Raw genomic sequence first — 19,285 nt, 5'->3', positions numbered from 1 at the left:
AGAAAGGCGAAAGTCGCTTTGCCCTGTTCTCTCTTAGCGGTCAGCCAGGCATGAACTTCTTTGAGAGCTTTCTTCAAGGAGGAAAGAACAAGCTTGGGTAGTCTGGTACCTTCCGACGGATGCTTTTTCATGAGGTAGGTAGAAGCTGGAGAAGTAGGTGAAGGAGGCCTGAAGAAGTCTGGGTAATTCTCCAAGAGGAAATGCAGGAGAGACAAGTAGGAAGAAGAGGGAACTGTATCCTGAACAATCTCTTCTTCCTCCGAAGAGATAGGAGACAATGATTTATCCTTGGACTCTGGAGCAGACACAGAATTCTTCAAAAGACCCACAAGCTCGGTCAATTGGCGCTTAAGTGGGGCTAAAGAATCTTTCTGGACTGATGAAGAAGGCGGAATAGCCGACAAAGGTGCATTGGTTCCAAAAGAAGAAGCTAGGAATTAGGTTGTGGGGATTGGAAGTTCGGGAGTTGGCAGAGCTGAAATCTGGCGTGAGGCGGCGGGCACCGGGTGCTCATTGGTGGAAATCTGGCGAATACTGGCGGGCGCCGGGCGCTCATTGGCGGAAATCTGGCGAATATCAGCAGGCGCCGGGCGCTCATTGGCGGAATTCTGGCGAGTCGGCGGGCGCCAGGTGTTCACCCATGGAAGTCTGGCGCGAGTCGGCGGGTGCTTGGCGCTCGGAAGAAGATGGGCGCTTAGAACGCTTATATAGTGCTCAGGACTGTCTTCAAAGAAATAAGCAGGAGAAACAGGCTGGACTTGAAAGCTGCAGGAAGGTTGAGGGCTAGTCTCTCTGAGCCTCTTGACAGCCAGGGGAGAAGAATCGCTAATATTCGCATGTCTCTTGAGTGAGCGCGAAGAAGAAGAGTAGCGATATGGCTTCTGGCGTGGACTGGAAGAATCCGAATCAAAAAGTCAATGCACAGGAACGCCTTTCCAATAGAGTTTAGTCGAAGCCTGGGAGCGCACGACAGGCTCGACGGAGGGGGTGACTGCCCGTGGGCAAACCCCACCAGCCTCCCTTGGACCTCCGGTATGTCTTCTTCCCAGTGCGGGGGAGCGGGACAGTGACCTTTGTCTGAGAGCACTGGTGGGATGGACAGCCACCTCCTCAATATTCACAGCACTAACACTTCTCACTGCACTGTCAATACTTGCATTTTTTTCCATCAGAGATTTAATAGCTGATCCCATTTCCATAATGGTACTAGATAATACAGTAAATTTCTGATCATACCTAGAGTCGAGGCTGGCAATGGCACTAAGAGCGGAATCATGGAAACCTGGAGCAGGATCAGATGGTAAAGTAGGAGGAGTTAGGGTAGGAGAAGGAGGAGGAATTGGAGGAGAGATAGCTCCGTCATCCCCTACATTATCCAAAGGAATGGACTCTGCATTAGCCCTACTTTCAGTCTTAATGGCTGCTTTCCTCTTCTTATCCCTTTCTAATTTGTCTATATGAGATTGCAATGTTTTCCATTTCTTATCCTCCCAATCCTGACACTCTATGCAAGTATTATCCTTACTACATTCTTGCCCCCTACATTTAGTGCATTTTGTATGAGAATCTTATGAAAGCTTAGTTAGCCTAGTCCTACAACCCTCGGAACAAAAGCGAATACTAGATGAACTGGAATCCGACATCGTTAACTAAAAAACTATAGTTAACTCAAACAACAAGTCAAAACAATGGCAGCAAGCCACAAAGCAACAAATTCTGAGTAATTCACCAAAATTCATGCAAAACCAAGCAGAAAGGCGAAGAAGCAGCTGCGTGAAAACTTCCGTTGTTAACCGGAAGCCGGCAGAAAACAAATTGAGCTTTCCGCTGGTTTGTTTCCTCGAGTCCCGGATGGTGGAGGGACGTTATCACCTACACACTAACGATAAAAGCGCCGCAGCGCGAATTTTGAATTTCTAAGCTGCCGTAGGTAAGGGAACCATAGCTATGTAATTACTTGATAAGTTACTTATATAAAAATAATAATTCCAGAAAAATACAGTATTTGTTTCTTAAGCAAATAAAAAAATATTCTCCTAATTCTTTCACTAATAGGGTTAATCAGGTGATTCTGAGAACATAAACATTACTCAATGCAAATGGCAGGCGATGGTTTTTTTTATACATATGGTGATGATGTGACATGATAAAAATACAGTATAAATGGATTCAGTAGATAAAGTACAAGTTTCATTGCCATTACCTTTATCTTAAATACAGCTGTAATAGCCTATTTGACTTAAGCAAATGGATACCGAGAGTGTAATACTAAGCCTTCGAAAATAGTTCACACATACAGTTTGTAACTTGTGTATGTTAATAGAATATGATAACAACTGATAAGAAAGTTGTTGTATAAAATCTATTAATGGTCATAAAACCATGGCAGGCTGTGGGCAAACACAGGTAAGCTACCTACCTAATGAAATGTCATTTACAAGAGAGATAAAGAAGGGGTTGCATTTTTTCTCAAAGTGTATTCATGCAGTATATTTTGTTACACTGGCCATTGTTTATAAGCATATTGTGTGTTTACACACATGGTATTGACAAGGGTTAGGTAAGGAAGGGTACGGAGCTGCCCTTGTACACCCATAGATTTTTTACTCCCCCTCAACTGGATTTTAACATTATCCAACTTGTCCTCAGCTCTATTAATCAAAATAGGGGCAGTCTCCGCTTACTGGGGGCATCAATTAATAGCGATCCAGTTTTACGGTGCTTGTCTAGGGGCACCATTAACTGGATTTTTGCCTCTGCACCATTAACTGGATTTTTGCCTCTGATCTCCAGTTAGCAGCACCAATCTCCGGTTAACAGAGCCGTTAAGCGAGTTATAGTACTATTATCGCTGATTTCTGGTTAGTGGTGCTTGGCCGGGAACAGAACCCCCAATTAACCAGGGACTACCTGTAGCTGAAGGATTACTGTACGTGTGCTAATCATACTTACAGTTAATCAAACTCATAATGAAATTCTGTGGAGCACATCAACCAAAGCAAAAAAAAAAAATGGCAACAAGTGGTACTGTGCAAAGAAACACACAAGTACGCACACACAATGTGGGGTCAGCGACGTCAACATTAATGAAATGCTACATGCAGATGTAAACACACACACACATACAAGTAAAACTTCTATGATATAATGAAATTAAATGAAAAAATCATTAATTGCAATAAAGAAGAAAATTATTAACTACTTTTATGTAGAGTACTTAGAATGATTTTGCTTTGGAGAGTCGTCACAGAAATGCTGTACAGTATGTACAAAAGATGTATTCCACAACAGGACAAAATGAGTAAAACAAATGAAATATTTTCTGTACTAAGAAAAGAGAGAGAGAGAGAGAGAGAGAGAGAGAGAGAGAGACTCTTAATATCACAAAACCCTTGAGAGAGAGAGAGAGAGAGAGAGAGAGAGAGAGAGAGAGAGAGAGAGAGAGAGAGAGAGAGAGAGAGAGAGAGAGAGAGAGACTTTAATATCACAAAACCCTTAAAATTTTATGGCTTAGACATGATTTCATTTGATAAATTGGACAAGGCTAAGCTTCCAAACAAGATTACCAAACTCATGGCTTATAACAATTCATAATCAACACTAATAATTAACCACCACTTACCAAAAACTAATATAAACAACAAACACGACATACACATTTTGTTGAAGGATATGTAAATACAGAGAGAGAGAGAGAGAGAGAGAGAGAGAAACAATAACCGAGGTATGTTTACATCAAAGTCTAAGTACTGTGCAGTAATGCACCCACACACACTCCTTCACTTTTTATTTATATTTTACACTACAGTATTCTCATTTATATTTTTACTGTACTTTCTAATTTTTTATTCTTTCAAAGCAAAGGATAAGTGCATCATGTGCAGAGAGAGAGAGAGAGAGAGAGAGAGAGAGAGAGAGAGAGAGAGAGAGAGAGAGAGAGAGAGAGAGAGAGAGAGAGAGAGAGAGATGAAATATCTGCAGAGATCAAATATTCTCTCATGCACTGTTATGATATTTGTGATAATATAATACTTAATATCAACTAAACTTGTAATGAAATATGGTACACTATATCGAGCAAAGCAAAAAGATAAAAAAAAAGCAACACATATGTACACACTTATTCCATGGCATGAGTAAACTTACTATAGCCTCTCTGGTACTCTCTTGCCTACATGTGAAATCTGGATATTAAATATTTTTAGGGTGATTTGAGATGAAATATTAAGTGATGAAACATTATCTTGTGTATAGTGCTGTTATGGTATGTGTGATAATCATAGTCATAGAGTCAAACTTCTAATGAAGTACGGTACACTAAATTGAGCAAAACAAAAAGAAAAAAAGACAACTCGTATGTACGCACTAATTCCGTTGCGTGGGTAAACTTGCTGTAGCCTGTTTGTTTTTGTGTTGCTACACATGAAATTTGGATTTTAAATATTTTTACGGTGATTAAAGATCAAATATCAACAGTGATATAATATTATCTTGTGCACTGTTATGCCCGATAATCATACTTAAGTCAACTAAACTTGCAAAAAAAATGGCAGAGTAAATCAAGCAAAGGAAAGCAAAAAAAAATAAGAAAAAAAGTAAAAGTACATATGTATGCACATGATCATTCGATGGCATCATGAACTTCCTAGAGTTTTAGTTTTGTATTTTTATGTTAATGATACAGTAATTAATATTTCATTAAAGGATATGTATAGTACTGAGGGGAACAGAGGTATGTTTACATTGTGAACAAATGAACTGGGAAACAGCTTTGTGATTTTGAGGGACTTTACTTTAACATAAAGTATGTTAGTTTACCTTTGTATACCTGTTTTGGTAAAACTTTATAATAGTTGCCCAGCCTACTGTATATCTTGCTAGGAAATACATGAAAAACGTACATTTTGGCATAATTTTCGTAAACATGCAGTAAATGAATGTGCAAAAGGCTACAACAAACAGTAAGGAGGACCTTGTTGGAAACCGGGTTTCTGGGTGGGGAGTACAGACACAATGGCAAATACCGCTAGGAAATCCACGAAAATGGTTGTTTTTGACATAATTCTCATAAACATACAATACATGAATATGCAATAGTCTACAACAAAAGGTAAGGGGGACCTTGTTGGGAAACGGGGTTTTGGGTTAGGGAATGGACATAAAGGTATAGATGTCTGCGACTTTCGCAATTCTCGATTTACTGACCCACCACTCTACACATGAGGCTACAACATTCGGGAAGTCTGCCCTAATGTACCTTCGGACACTGCTAGCCTAGGCTGCTGCTTATCTACATAAGAAACATTCCTCATTATTGACAGACTGACCCGCCACCCTACATACAAAAGGTTAGCCGTGGTAATGGACGACACATCGATTAGGCTACTCCTGACCTATATATATGAAATATTGTGTTACCAAGTGACTGACCCTCCACTCTACATACAAAAGACTACTTCATGGGGTAAGGGGGACATATCAGTTAGGCTAGCCTATTGTACCTATATAAGAAATATTATTTACTAAAAGACTGACCTGACAACCTTCATACTAGGCTTCATTCAACTAGTTACTTCGAACTTATGAGTTAAAAGTACGTTCTGACATGACTGGCCTAGGCTACTCTTACGTATATGGCAACAAACCTAATCTTTCTAGAGTGCCAGGTCCGGACCTAACCAAATCTTACCTTCCTGACCTTACTTAGGTCACTGTGCCCTGAACTGGCCATGAGAGCTTTGCCCTTCCTGGACCCGCCCAACAGTTGGTTACCATTTTGGACACAGTCATAGTTTGAACACATAGGTTGTTCTTAGGACAAGTTGATGGTGAGTAGCCCTGTCTTCCACTTGCCAACAAGAACACTTATATACCTAATATATGCTACTATTCGCTCTTACCCTTACCTAAGGAATATTTACCTTAACCTACATATAAGGCAGGGGAAACCGGAGATGGGTACAGGGTGGTGACAACACGCATGAACACATTAAACCAGGCTTCATATACTGGGTATTTTCGGCGGAGGAGGTGATATGCCAGGTATTTTTTGAAAGCGTCTTCCCTTCTGGCATATTTTGGTACATCAGCACTAGCGTCCCTCCAGCAACATTCAATGTCCTGGGTTGATGCCCCAATTTCTGGGTCCACAAAGTTTTGTGAGTGGTTCACGGTTTCATGCGTGTAACTTTCTAGTTGTAATTGGGAGTACTGTAGGCCAGCCAACAATCACTTATTATCTTTGTTCCCAGCAATACCCATTTCCGTATTTTGGCCACTAGCGTTTCCTTCATATGGTTGGGTACCGGGGCTATAAAATTTTTTTTGGAATTCCGTTTGAACCCCGCCCCCAAACACCTACACCCCTTCAATATACCTCCCTTTGTTGTACTTTCTTTTGCCAAACTTGGCCTCATCTATTTCTACAATTTTGCTGGGACCACCTATTGAAATGCTAGTACTTTCAATGTGATGCAATACCACTTCCGGGCAAAAGTTGTACCAGTCATTTACGGTATGTTCACATACACTGGCAGCATGTGCAATCTCTAGTTCAGTACAACGGCTAAAGTTAAAAAAAAACAAAGCATAAGAACTTGCTCAATAGTAAGGTGCATGTTCTCAAACCAAGGCGACATCTCAATTGTCTACCAGCCAAATTCTTTATAACTTTGTCCTGACGGAATCTGTTATTTTTGGTTAATTTTAAAATATTAAGGCAACTAGGGCATTTATACGTAAATTTAACACTTTGTGCCATGCTAAAAACTCAATAGTTAAATTACAATCCCAGGATATAACTGCAATATCAACAATGCTTAATACAAAACGGAGGCGAAGATCCATCACATTTGTGGGTGAAAATCAAATGGACGAATTCAGAGCAAAGTCAACAAACCAAGCTATAGCAGGCATAATCCTAGGCCTATGATTGGGTGGGCTGGATCAAATTTCAATAGGAGAATATGATAGGTCAATTAGAAAAAACTTGCGCATGTGCAGTAACCCCAACCTGGTCGACACGTGTATAAACCTTTGACCAAACCTATGAAATGCCTGCGACTGTAATGACGTACTGCGGCCATCGGAAGAAGTAGTGGAGAGCGACCTAGCGTGTCACCAGTAACAACTGCTGGGGACTTGAGAAAAATCCCGTTTGGTACCAAATTGTGTGATCATGAAATTGTCGTATTTTGGTCAGGTTAGTGTCTTGTCAGGTGTATTTTAGACTGAAGAGTAAGTTATCTTCTATGATGTTTTGCATGTAACGTACTATTTATCGAGATTCTGGCTGCGCCACTATTGTAAAGTTTTCCCCCATTTTATATTTATGTACAAAACTAAAAATAATAATCCAATTGATAAAATTATTTCTTTTAGCAAGTAAAAAATTATTTTCCTAATTCTTTTGGTAGTAGGCTTAATCAGCTGATGCTGAGAACATAAATATTACAAATGACAAGACAATCTTTTTTTATATACATATTACATTGATAATATATCAGTAATGTACAATAAAACAGTATCATTACCATTACCTTCTTAAATACTGCTGTAATACCCCATATGACTTTTGCAAATGGATACTATGATTGTAACACCTGGGCTAGCCTAGGTCTATAGTTCACACACAGCCTACATATTTTTATCTCATGTACAGTAATACAATATGGTATCAACTGATAAGGATGTTTCTGTATAATACATTAATGACCATAAAACCAAGGTAGGGTGTGGATAAACACAGGTAGGCTACCTGCATACCAAACTGTGTCAGAAGAAGGAGTTGCCCCTTTTTTTTTTTTAAAGTGTATTTTTGCAGTATATTTTTTACAAATATGGGGGGGGAAAGGTAGATAAGTACCTTTTGACTAATGTTTTCAGTTTAAAGTGTGATGGTTGTTATTTATAAGCACACTGAGCATTTACAATTATGTTGTATTGACAAGGTTAGGTGAGGAAGGGTGTTACCCTTGAGCATCCCTAGATTTTTTACTTGCCATTGTTCGGATCTCACCCATATCCAATGGACCCTTAGCTCTATTAATTTAGATAACTGAAGGGTTACTATACTTCCATACAAAAATGTGTGTTGAGTCGGCTTTAATGAGACAATAAATCATACAGTAGCTTTCATTGGTACATGAATTTTAAACTATAAAACAATATTAATGGATGAAACTTACTTTAAATTCATACTGAGTAGCTGGTTTTAGTCCTGTAAACATGTGGTCAGATGCCGGAGCTTCTTTTATTGCCTGTTGAGAGTCTCCAGTAGCTGGGTCAGTTAGAGAGAGCATATAATACCCAACATACTCTTCAGCATCTCCACTGGGCTCAGTCCATCCTACTGTGAATGAGTCAAGGGTAGAACCACGTGGTGATGCTTTTGGAATGAATTTTGGCTCTGAAACAAAACAGATGATGGTTGGTGAGTAATTAAAAAATCAATATGTTTATTCTCTTTGAAGGTACATCTCCAGCAATGCCAACAAGATCATATAAGCCAGGCATTCAAGATAAAGGTAGAACATCTACTGTACACTGAACTTATTCTGAGAAAGTTACAGGGACAAAAGAATTTTCAGCTTACAAAACCAAACAAGTAAGGAAGTCTACAAAAGAATAGACAAATGATAACTATAACAACACTGCAGTAACCCTATCAAATTTTATAACAATTATGACAGGCATTTAGAGATGTTATGAGCACCAACCTCACCTATGATCCTTATTTATCAGTTCTTATTAACACTTACAAGGCAAAATAAATTTTTTCTCCAATATGAAAGTTTCACTCAACATAACTTTTTAATGAATATGGACTACTGACCTACTTCACATAGTCTACATTGTAGCAGTAAACTTCAAATTAAAAACCATTACCAAAAGCCACATATTATGGCATTACCACAAGGAAAATGTCTCCTAAATATACAGTTTCAACTCACTGCAGTACAGTCTGACCTTAAAAATCTGGCATTCTGTGGTCTGGGAACTCCAATGATCCGAGAAGTTTTTGAATCAGCCGCCATTGGTTATGGAGCGGCACCACGTTTCAATTTTTTATTTTTTCTGATTTCAGAACTGAAGCTTGCTCCATAAATACACAAGGACAGCTTATTTCCAACGAAAGCATTCTGTGAAACTCAAAAATTTACAGCATACAAAAGATTCAGGATTCATGGCTTCACCTATCTGCGGATTTTTCTGTGGAACTCATCCCCAAATTATTCACTGAAAATTCGGTAATTCGCGGACTTTTTCATCGATAAATATTCACTAATTACTTTATCTTCACAACTAAATACATTTTTTATGGTGAAAAAATTATGTACTAATTTTCAAATAATATTAACGTACACACAAAAAAATATCAAAAAAATGCTTTTTTTTTAATGTACCATATATTTCCACATATAAGACGACCTTTAAATCATAAAATTCACCCCTAAAAATTGGGGGTTGTCTTATACTACCATTCTAAAAATCAAACCTTGAATTCTAGGTGATGTTTATCAGTAGGCTAGCCACAGTCTCAGTGTGATAACCACCGACATACATGAAAAGATTCATATTAAGAAATAAACTGATAATAAAGGTAATAAAAACATTTTTACCTTATATATTATTGGCATATCTTCAAAATAAATAGCCTACTCAAGGAATACTTCCATATCAATAAAATCAACTTTTGTCTATGCGAGGTCAGCTGACAAAATGTAAATATCAGGTTATGGTTGCACTCACAGCAACCTTTATCTCTCAGTAACATAGCGTAATTACGGTAGTAATAACATTTAGGATAAAATATTAATTTTTCATTAAAAATTCAAGCTGTTTGTAACTGTTTAGAACAATTCAGTCATATGAACGATAACTATATATGATAATTATCACACTTAATCGTATTATTGTTAGGGGTTGCTTATGATTGGTGATGAAATGTAAACAAAACGATGGTTCCCCTTTTAGGCGACATGTGTAGGAAAAACATGATATAAAATCAACTTTGTTATTTTGTTTACTGTACATACCCATTAATGCGTGATCTCGCACATCGTGCGACCCCTAAATTTTCACCCGAAAAAAAATTATTTTATCATGTATTTCGTGTATCATGCAAGTTCCTTTTTTGAGAGACCAGACTACTATGGACAAATCTCTTTTAATCCATCTCTTTATCCCATCTTCTAGTTAAATAAGTTAAAAAAGTAAAAGTGAATGATAAAAATATCGTTAGTTACATTATGCTCGTTGAGTAAACAAGGACAGCCATAAACAACCAAACAAAAAAAAATTGTTTTTCTATGAACACAGTCTTGGCCGCGACTATGAACAACTGAATTGGATAACAACAGCTGTTTTGCTTGCATTTCAACCATCGTATGATAGTAAACAATTACTGTTGTTAAGTTACAAATGACGTTAAGTAGAATAGGACTAACATACTGTATATTTGACATTATACCCTTATTCGCTATGGAGAAAAGATTGCATGGAAATTTACTGCTAAATTTAAGCTGTAAGTTGTAGCTGAAGCTGAGAAAACAATGTTTCAAACGCTAATGACTATAAATTAACGTGCATCAGCAACATGGATGAAACTCCTACCTTCGATATGCCATCAAACTCAACCGTAAATAATACTGGAGAGAAAAGTATTTTAATCAAAACTACTGGGCATGAAAGAACACATTTTACTGTTGTTTTAATGTGTAAGGCAAATGGGACGAAGCCTTCCCTCATGGTTATCTTTAAACGGAAATTGAAATGATGCCAAAACAAAACTTCCCGGAAGGTATCGTTGCCCACGTTCACGGAAACCTAAACAATGCAAATGGCACATGATCGTTATGTTTGTATTTTATAATACAATTGGTAATATGCGAATACATACAGTATTACTGGATACAGTGAAATAAAGCACAACTTGTTAAAAGATCCATGGAAAAGATGCTTATTTGTTATGTTTGTATTTTATAATATGATAATAAAGTGAATATTACATACACTAATTTTATGTTTCATATATGATGCAACCCCCTTAAAATTAGCTTCAAAATTATGTCTTCCAAAGTCACATGACACACGAGTATATACGGTATTTTGAATTTCTAAGGATACAGTAAGTAAAACAGCATTTGTAATATCATCTTTACATAACCAATATTTCATAAGATACCTGTTGTTGCAAAAACTAGTCTATACACAGATGATTTTGTAATTTAGCAGTCATCTTTTACTACAGATATGAGATAAACTCATGAAAATTTGTCATAATTCTTTACCTCATCTTATCTAAAGGTCGTCTTATACACAAAAATATATGGTATATTAAATATTTACGTACTGTAAAGTACTTAATATACTTGCGAATTCCCAATGTTTCCCCTATGTATTGTAAAAAGAAAATGGGATGGCTTGAAGTGTAGAAGAGAAAATGGATGTACTTGAAGATAGGGGAAAACTTGATTAGTTTTTACACATAGCTAGTGTAAGCTAAACATTTTTAAGAGTTTTTGAATTGTTACTAAAGTGTTTTAGGATGATAGTTTAAGGTGTAGGATTATGGTGGTAGTATGGAAAATTGGGTTTGTGAGAAGAGGCATGCATTTTTTAAACCACTGTATTTTTCATTTTTATTATTGCTTGAGCAAGATAGTGTTAAAGTTTGGCTCTGCTCCCCTTCACCTGTAGTACTGTAATAAATTTTCATTGGCTTCGACGGTGAAGAATCTTGGGTGATTAAGCCGTGATGGAAAAGGCCTTCTTTTGTCTTTTGAATGCTTACTCTGCTTCGCAGCTAGTATTATCTGTAAATTGCTGTTGATGGTGCACATGACGAAAACTGGTGCTTCTCAAACATTCCTATTGGAAACTCATAAACTTAGCATTCAAATCAGTGGTGTGAACCAAGAGTCTTGATTTATTCAAGTTCCCAGTAGGAAATGATAATGCATAACATTGTCAAGTGATTGTTGTAGAAGTATTTGAAAGGAAATTAAAAACAGTGTGAGAGGAATCAGAATGTGAAGCAGGCTGACAGTGAAGTTGTATACAGGATTCCATGTAAAGGAAAACATATTGGTTTGCAAATAATCAATGCAGGAAAATTCCAAGTAGACTTGATAAAGAGTTATCTTTCAAATGTGCATTCACCTACCCTGCCTGTAATAGTTACTTCAAGAAATAGTAACAAACAAGAGAAACTTAATGGAAGAGCTCATTGTAGCTTAGTTAAAAAACAGAAGGAATAATCATCTGAAAAACCACTGGATGTGTTTACTTAACATACTATTAACCCTTAAACGCCAACTGGACATATCATACGTCGACTAAAATTGTCTGTAGGGTGCCGAGTGGACATATGGTACGTCAACTACAATAAGTTTTTTTAATATTCGCGAAAAAATAGTTATAGGCCTAGTTTGCGAAAGATTTTAAATCACGCACCTTGAGGGATGCTGGGAGTTCATGGATCACACTGTTGTTTTGTTTACAAGTGTTACCCAGCCGCGCATGCACGAATTTCTTTCTTCTTGCACTACAGAGCATCAGCGATGCATCTCAGAAATTCTTTTGTCACTTTGTCGTAATTTTTGCACCATTTTATATTAGCAGTTACATAAAGTTTTATATATGAAAATGTATGCAATTTCATGTAGAATACACAAAAAATAAAACATGGTTGTAGCTTTTATAAGTTTTGAAATATTTTCATATAAATCAAGATAAGTGCCAAAATTTCAACCTTCGGTCAACTTTGACTCGACTGAAATGGTAAAAAAACTCAATTGTAAGCTAAAACTCTTACATTCTAATAATATTCAATCATTTACCTTTATTTTGCAACAAATTGGAAGTCTCTAGCACAATATTTAGATTTATGGTGAATTTCTGAAAAAAAAAACTTTTTCCCTACATCCGCGTGCGGTAACTCGGCCGAAAATCTCAAAATTCTTTCGTCGCTTTGTTGTAATTTTTGCACTGTTTTCTATTAGGCGTTACATAAAGTTTTATATATGAAAATGTGTGCAATTTCATGTAAAATACAACAAAAAATAACCCATGGTTGTAGCTTTTATCAGTTTTGAAATATTTTCATATAAATCATGATAAGTGCCAAAATTTCAACCTTCGGTCAACTTTAACTTGACCGAAATGGTCGAAAAATGCAATTGTAAGCTAAAACTCTTACATTCTAGTAATATTCAATCATTTACCTTCATTTTGCAGCAAATTGGAAGTCTCTACCGAAATATTTCGATTTATGGTGAATTTTTGAAAACTTTTTCCTTACGTACGCACACGGTAACTTGGCCAAAAATCTCAGAAATTCTTTCGTCACTTTGTCGTAATGTTTGCACTGTTTTATATTAGCCGTTACATAAAGTTTTATATATGAAAATGTGTGCAATTTCATGTAAAATATAACAAAAAATAACTCATGGTTGTAGCTTTTATGAGTTTTGAAATATTTTCATATAAATCACAATAAGTGCCAAAATTTCAACCTTAGGTCAACTTTGACTCTACTGAAATGGTCGAAAAATGCAATTGTAAGCTAAAACTCTTACATTCTAGTAATATTCAATTATTTACCTTCATTTTGCAACAAATTGGAAGTCTCTAGCACAATATTTCGATTTATCGTGAATTTTTGAAAAAAACATTTTCCTTACGTCCGTGCGCGGTAACTTTGCAGAAAATCTAAGAATTTCTTTAGTCACCTTGTCGTAATTTTCGCACCATTTTATATTAGGCCTTACATAAAGTTTTATATATGAAAATGTGTGCAATTTCATGTAGAATACAACAAAAAATAACTCATGGTTGTAGCTTTTATCAGTTTTGAAATATTTTCATATAAATCACGATAAGTGCCAAAATTTCAACCTTTGGTCAACTTCAACTCGACCGAAATGGTCGAAAAATGCAATTGTAAGCTAAAACTCTTACATTCTAGTAACATTCAATCATTTACCTTCATTTTGAAACAAACGGGAAGTCTCTAGCACAATATTTCGATTTATGGTGAATTTTAGAAAAAAACTTGTTTTTACGTCGGCTCGTTACAAATTCATGCATCATTTTGTGATAATATTTTCTCTGTGTTGCTTTGATCGTTTTACAATTTGTTATATACCAAAATCATCACAATTTAGTGTACAATACAACGAAAAAAAAAATCACTCGTTAGCTTTAACAGTTTTACTCACAGCACGATTTGTATACAATTATATAAAAAAATTTTTTTCAAGCTGTCATATATTCCAATATTTATATATGATGATATTTTTTTTCATTTCTGATGGCTGCATACTAAACTTCAGGCAATAACAAAAAAAGGAGCCAAAAATGAACTCCTAATCTTAAAAACTAAGTGTGCTGTGAATTTTTGAAAAAAAACTTTCTTCCCGCTTCGGCGCTAACTCTCAAACCCCGCCGGCATACGGCAGATACTATTGTAAATAAAGGCTCGGCGTTTAAGGGTTAACAAATCCTTGGAGGTCCAGAATCTGTTCACAACTTGCCTTCAAAGTGCAAAGAGAGGAAACCCCAAAGTGTAGATTGGACCAGCCAGTCAGTACTGCATCAACTGCTCAAGCCTGAGGGTCTTGACAGAGAGACAGCAATAAATTTAGTTATTTGTTCTAGCTTGTCGTAAACATACTGACTTTTGGCAAGCCCTGGTTTTCACAGGTATTGCCATACCTGTTGGTGGGGCAACCATACCCGCTTCTCAAGGTATGCGAGGGTCATGCTTTCTGAGGCAATTACTACTGTCTTCCCAGAGGCTAAAACTTTTGCATGCAGACTCTTCCAACCAGCCAAATACTTCTAGACTGCTTATATGGAAGCATCTTCCTTCTTTACTAACAAAATAACATACTATCTTGTAATTGGGCAGCTACTTGGAAATCTTAGCTTGATGATGAATAATATTGCCAAGACCAGGAAGAACATTCTTTATTACACAAGCTTTCGAGGTATAAAACCTCATCATCAGGCTGAAAAACCGACAAGGATGAGAATCAATGAAATTACAATAAAATGAATTGTCATAATAAAGCTTTAGCAAAAATACTAACCAAATATATAAAACAAACAGTATTTACAAACTAAAAGGGTGAGACGCAAAAACACGAAAAATTAAAGATGAACACAAACATAAAAATATAAAAATAAGGTGAGATGTAAACAAACTACCAATCACAAAGTAAAATATTTAACGACCTAATTGTGTACCTACTATGAAATTACATGATAGCTAGTTGAATACCAGATGAGTTGTTGTTCAATTCCAGTTTCATCTTTTTAATAAACAGTGATTTCAGAGTTGCTGTTCATTAAAAAGATGAAACCGGAATCGAACAACTCGTCTGGTATTCAACTAGCTATCGTGTAATTTCATAGTAGGTACACAACTGGGTCGTTAAATATTTTACTTTGTGATTGGTAGTTTGTTTAAATTTCACCTAATTTTAATATTTTTGTTTGTGTTCGTTTTTAATTTTTTGTTTTTTGCATCTCACCCTTTTAGTTTGTAATTACTGTTCGTTTTATATATTTGGTTAGTATTTTTGCCGAAGATTTATTATGACAATTCATTTTACTGTAATTTCATAGATTCTCATCCTTGTCGGTTTTTCAGCCTGATGATGAGGTTTTATACCTCGAAAGCTTGTGTAATAAAGAATGTCCTTCCTGGTCTTGGGAATATTATTCATCATCAAGCTAATAATCACATACTGTATCTAGGTTCCTACTTCCGACACATCTGAAGAAAAAACTTTGGGAAAATCGCGAGAAATGAGTCTACTCACTTCTCTGATGGAAAAGCCTGAAAGCTTAAGAGTAGCTTCATTCCCAGATTAGCTATCACGTGTGATGGAACTAGGAATAATTTTGAATATTTCCAATTTCATATCATGGTTGAGTATAAAATCTTTGGCCCACAAGATTCCTTTGAGAAACCTGGTCAGAACCCAGCTATAGGAGACATACGGAATCCCAAAACGTGACAACATATGGACACCAATGAGTAACCTCATGAGTTCTGTTATGCCTTACTCAGACTGATGCACAGGGCTCTAAACTGAAGAACTTGTGTAGTCAAAAGAAAGCTATAAACTGGTGAAGGTTGGACACATACTCAATTTTAATGTAAGAGACAATATCTCCAAAACTCTGCAAAGGGCTTTGCAATGCTGTTCCACATACTCATATTTGTTGTCCGCTGAAAGACAGAAACATAGCATTCCTGTGCGGTATAAGTGTGCTCTTTGGAAGAGAAAAGAAATGGTCTAAAGGAAGATGCCTTGGTCATAAAAGTATCCTCATCTGCCCGAAGCCTTGCCTGGACCATGTTCATCAAGGCAGGTCAGAAAATATTTTCTTGACTACCAGACCCATTCACACAATTGCCACATTTAGTACCAGCCTCACAAGCACAAATGTTTAAACAAAAACAAGGATGGTAAATACCTCACAAATGCAAATGTTTCTCATATTATGCACATTAAGGAGACTTAAGAGCAAAGAAAGCAAGCAAATACTAGCAGGTCCAGGAAACATGGACAAAGTCAAAGGGTAACTGCATAACTGTCTGTCAATGGAAAGTAGACAGAAGGAAAAACTACTTTGGATTCAGAGTAAATTATGGTAGGATGCAGCTGCACAGTTGCAGAGCAGTTTTGAAAAGATTTTCCTATCAATGTCATTTCTTTTTAAACATAAAGGACAGACAATTTGATGAACTATAGCCTACTCTCAATATGTTTACCATTCATAATACAGTATTTACCTCATTATACCTAAATTCATAATACTGTACAGTACTTACCTCATTATACCTGCATGCTTTGATTTACAAATTGCTGAAGATCGTCTTCTGGATCCATTTTCACTGGGCATGCTACATCTCTTTCTTTCAAGGTTGTATGAAAGGCCAGGCCATATAAAGGGGCCACAATTTTGTTATGCTTCATAAGTTTCTTTAGTCTACGCAAGTTTACAGCAACAAATACTGATACACCTCTTGTTTGTGGCAAAAACATGTATTCATACACTCAAAAATGATATTTTTATGATAAAATAAAGTTTTGTACATACTTACCCAGCAGATATATACTTAGCTATAGTCTCCGACATTCCCGACAGAATTTCAAATCTCGCGGCACATGCGGCAGGTAGGTCAGGTGATCTACCTTTCCCGCCGCTGGGTGGCGGGAATAGGAACCATTCCCGTTTTCTAATCAGATTTTCTCTTCCACCTGTCTCCTGAGGGGAGGCTGGGCGGGCCATTCATCGTATATATCTACCGGGTAAGTATGTACAAAACTTTATTTTATCATAAAAATATCATTTTTGTACATGCAACTTACCCGTCAGATATATACTTAGCTGATTGGCACCCTTGGAGGAGGGCAAGAGACAGCTAATAACTAAAAAATGGGAAACAACATATGTTGTAGGATATACAAAACCATGGTTCTTACCTGATTGGGCAGAAGACTTCATGGATACTGTCTATGAGTCTGCTTGCCTCAAGAGCTTCAGCGAGGATCGACCTATGACTGACAGCCCTTCTGGATCGTGTCAATGGGGATGACCCACTTACATGACAGAGCCTATTATGGATCGTGTCAATGGGGCTGACCCACTTACATGACAGAGCCTTTACCTGAATCATATCAATGGGGGCTATCCCTCTTACATGACTGAGCTAGGTATCAATAAAAAACAACAAGGAGCATAACAACCAATCCCGACCACCTGACCGAGCCTAACCTTGTTAGTGTTACGAATTGAAAGGGGGGCTTTACTCCAACACCCTCTTCCAATCAACCATAAAAATACACATCACAAAGCATTAAAATCAACTAAAATAGCTAAACTATAAAGGATTAGTTTCAGCTCCCTGTCCCAGCACCGAATCCTAAGATACGTACGCTCCTAGAGAGAAGCACTTATCATACGTAACTCTAACATCCCTTAAATAATGAGATGCGAAAGTTGAATTACACCTCCAGTAAGTCGCCTCTATAAGGGTCTGGAGAGACGTCTTGTGAAAAGCCAAAGATGTCGCAATGGCTCTCACTTCGTGTGCTTTCACTCTAAGGAGCTTTAGGTGCTCATCCTCACAAGAAAGATGCGCTTCTTTGATGACGTCCTTAATGAAAAAAGCTTGCGCATTCTTCGAGATCAATCTAGTAGGATCCCTGACTGAGCACCAGAGACTCTAGACTGTACCTCCCAGCTGTTTCTTCTTATCAAGGTAGAATTTGAGGCTCCTAACCGGACACAGAGTCCTCTCCAACTCTTGCCCTGTCACTGACGAGAGACCTTTTAACTCGAAGCTTCTTGGCCATGGTTTAGAAGGGTTTTCATTCTTCGCCAAGAAGAAGGGTTTGAAGGAGCATATAGCTGAGTCTTTCTTAAACCCAACCCTACCTTCTAAAGCTTGTAGTTCGCTTATTCTCTTAGCAGAAGCCAGAGCAAAGAGAAACAGTGACTTCCTGGTCAGATCCCTGAAGGAAGCTTTTTGAGGAGGTTCGAATTTCTTGGACATTAAAAATTTTAAAACTACATCCAAATTCCAACTGGGAGGCTTCGAGGTCTGGGATTTAGACGTTTCAAAAGACCTTATGAGGTCATGTAGGTCTTTATCTTCAGAGATATTCAGACCTCTGTGTCTGAATACTGAAGCCAGCATACTCCTGTAACCTTTGATTGTCGGTACAGCGAGGTTGCACTGCTCCCTCAAGTACAGAAGGAAGTCAGCGATGCCTGTCACAGAGGTACTGGAAGAGGATATCTTATGGATCTTGCACCATCTTCTAAAACCTCCCACTTAGACTGGTAGGCGCAAGGTTGAGGTTCTCCTGGCTCTGGCAATAGCCTTTGCAGCCTTGCTTGAAAATCCCTTCGCTCTGACCAGTCCTTCGATAGTCTGAAGGCAGTCAGATTGAGAGAGGGGAGATTCTTGTGGAATCTGTCGAAGTGGGGCTGTCTGAGAAGATCGTTCCCGTGTGGAAGCGATCTGGGAAAATCCATCATCCATTCCAGTACCTCTGTGAACCAATCTTGAGCTGGCCAAAACGGGGCGATCAGGGTCAGTTTCGTGCCTTTCGAAGACGCGAAGTTTCTTACTACTTCCCCCAAGATCTTGAATGGGGGAAAAGCATACCTGTCTACTCCGGACCACTCTAGGAGAAGACCGTCTATGGCAACTGCCCTCGGGTCTGAGATTGGAGAGCAGTAGTTTTCCAATCTTGCG

General features: G+C 37.4%; 1 protein-coding gene across 2 annotated transcripts in view; it reads right to left on the bottom strand.

Moving 5' to 3' along the window:
• Ptp69D (Protein tyrosine phosphatase 69D) overlaps nucleotides 1-19,285 on the bottom strand; it is a 752,166-nt gene that overhangs the window by 451,720 nt on the left and 281,161 nt on the right. For both annotated transcript variants that reach the window (XR_010849719.1, XM_067084316.1), the window contains exon 9: nucleotides 8,187-8,407. Coding sequence is in view for 1 of the 2 variants with exons in the window: in XM_067084316.1 (XP_066940417.1) it covers nucleotides 8,187-8,407 (221 nt within the window). In the remaining variant the exon portion in view is untranslated. The remainder of the gene's footprint in view (nucleotides 1-8,186; nucleotides 8,408-19,285) is intronic.

The sequence above is a fragment of the Macrobrachium rosenbergii genome, chromosome 41 (genome assembly GCF_040412425.1).
Source record: "Macrobrachium rosenbergii isolate ZJJX-2024 chromosome 41, ASM4041242v1, whole genome shotgun sequence".
NCBI lineage: Eukaryota > Metazoa > Arthropoda > Malacostraca > Decapoda > Palaemonidae > Macrobrachium > Macrobrachium rosenbergii.
This window is presented reverse-complemented; position numbering and strand designations above follow the sequence as displayed.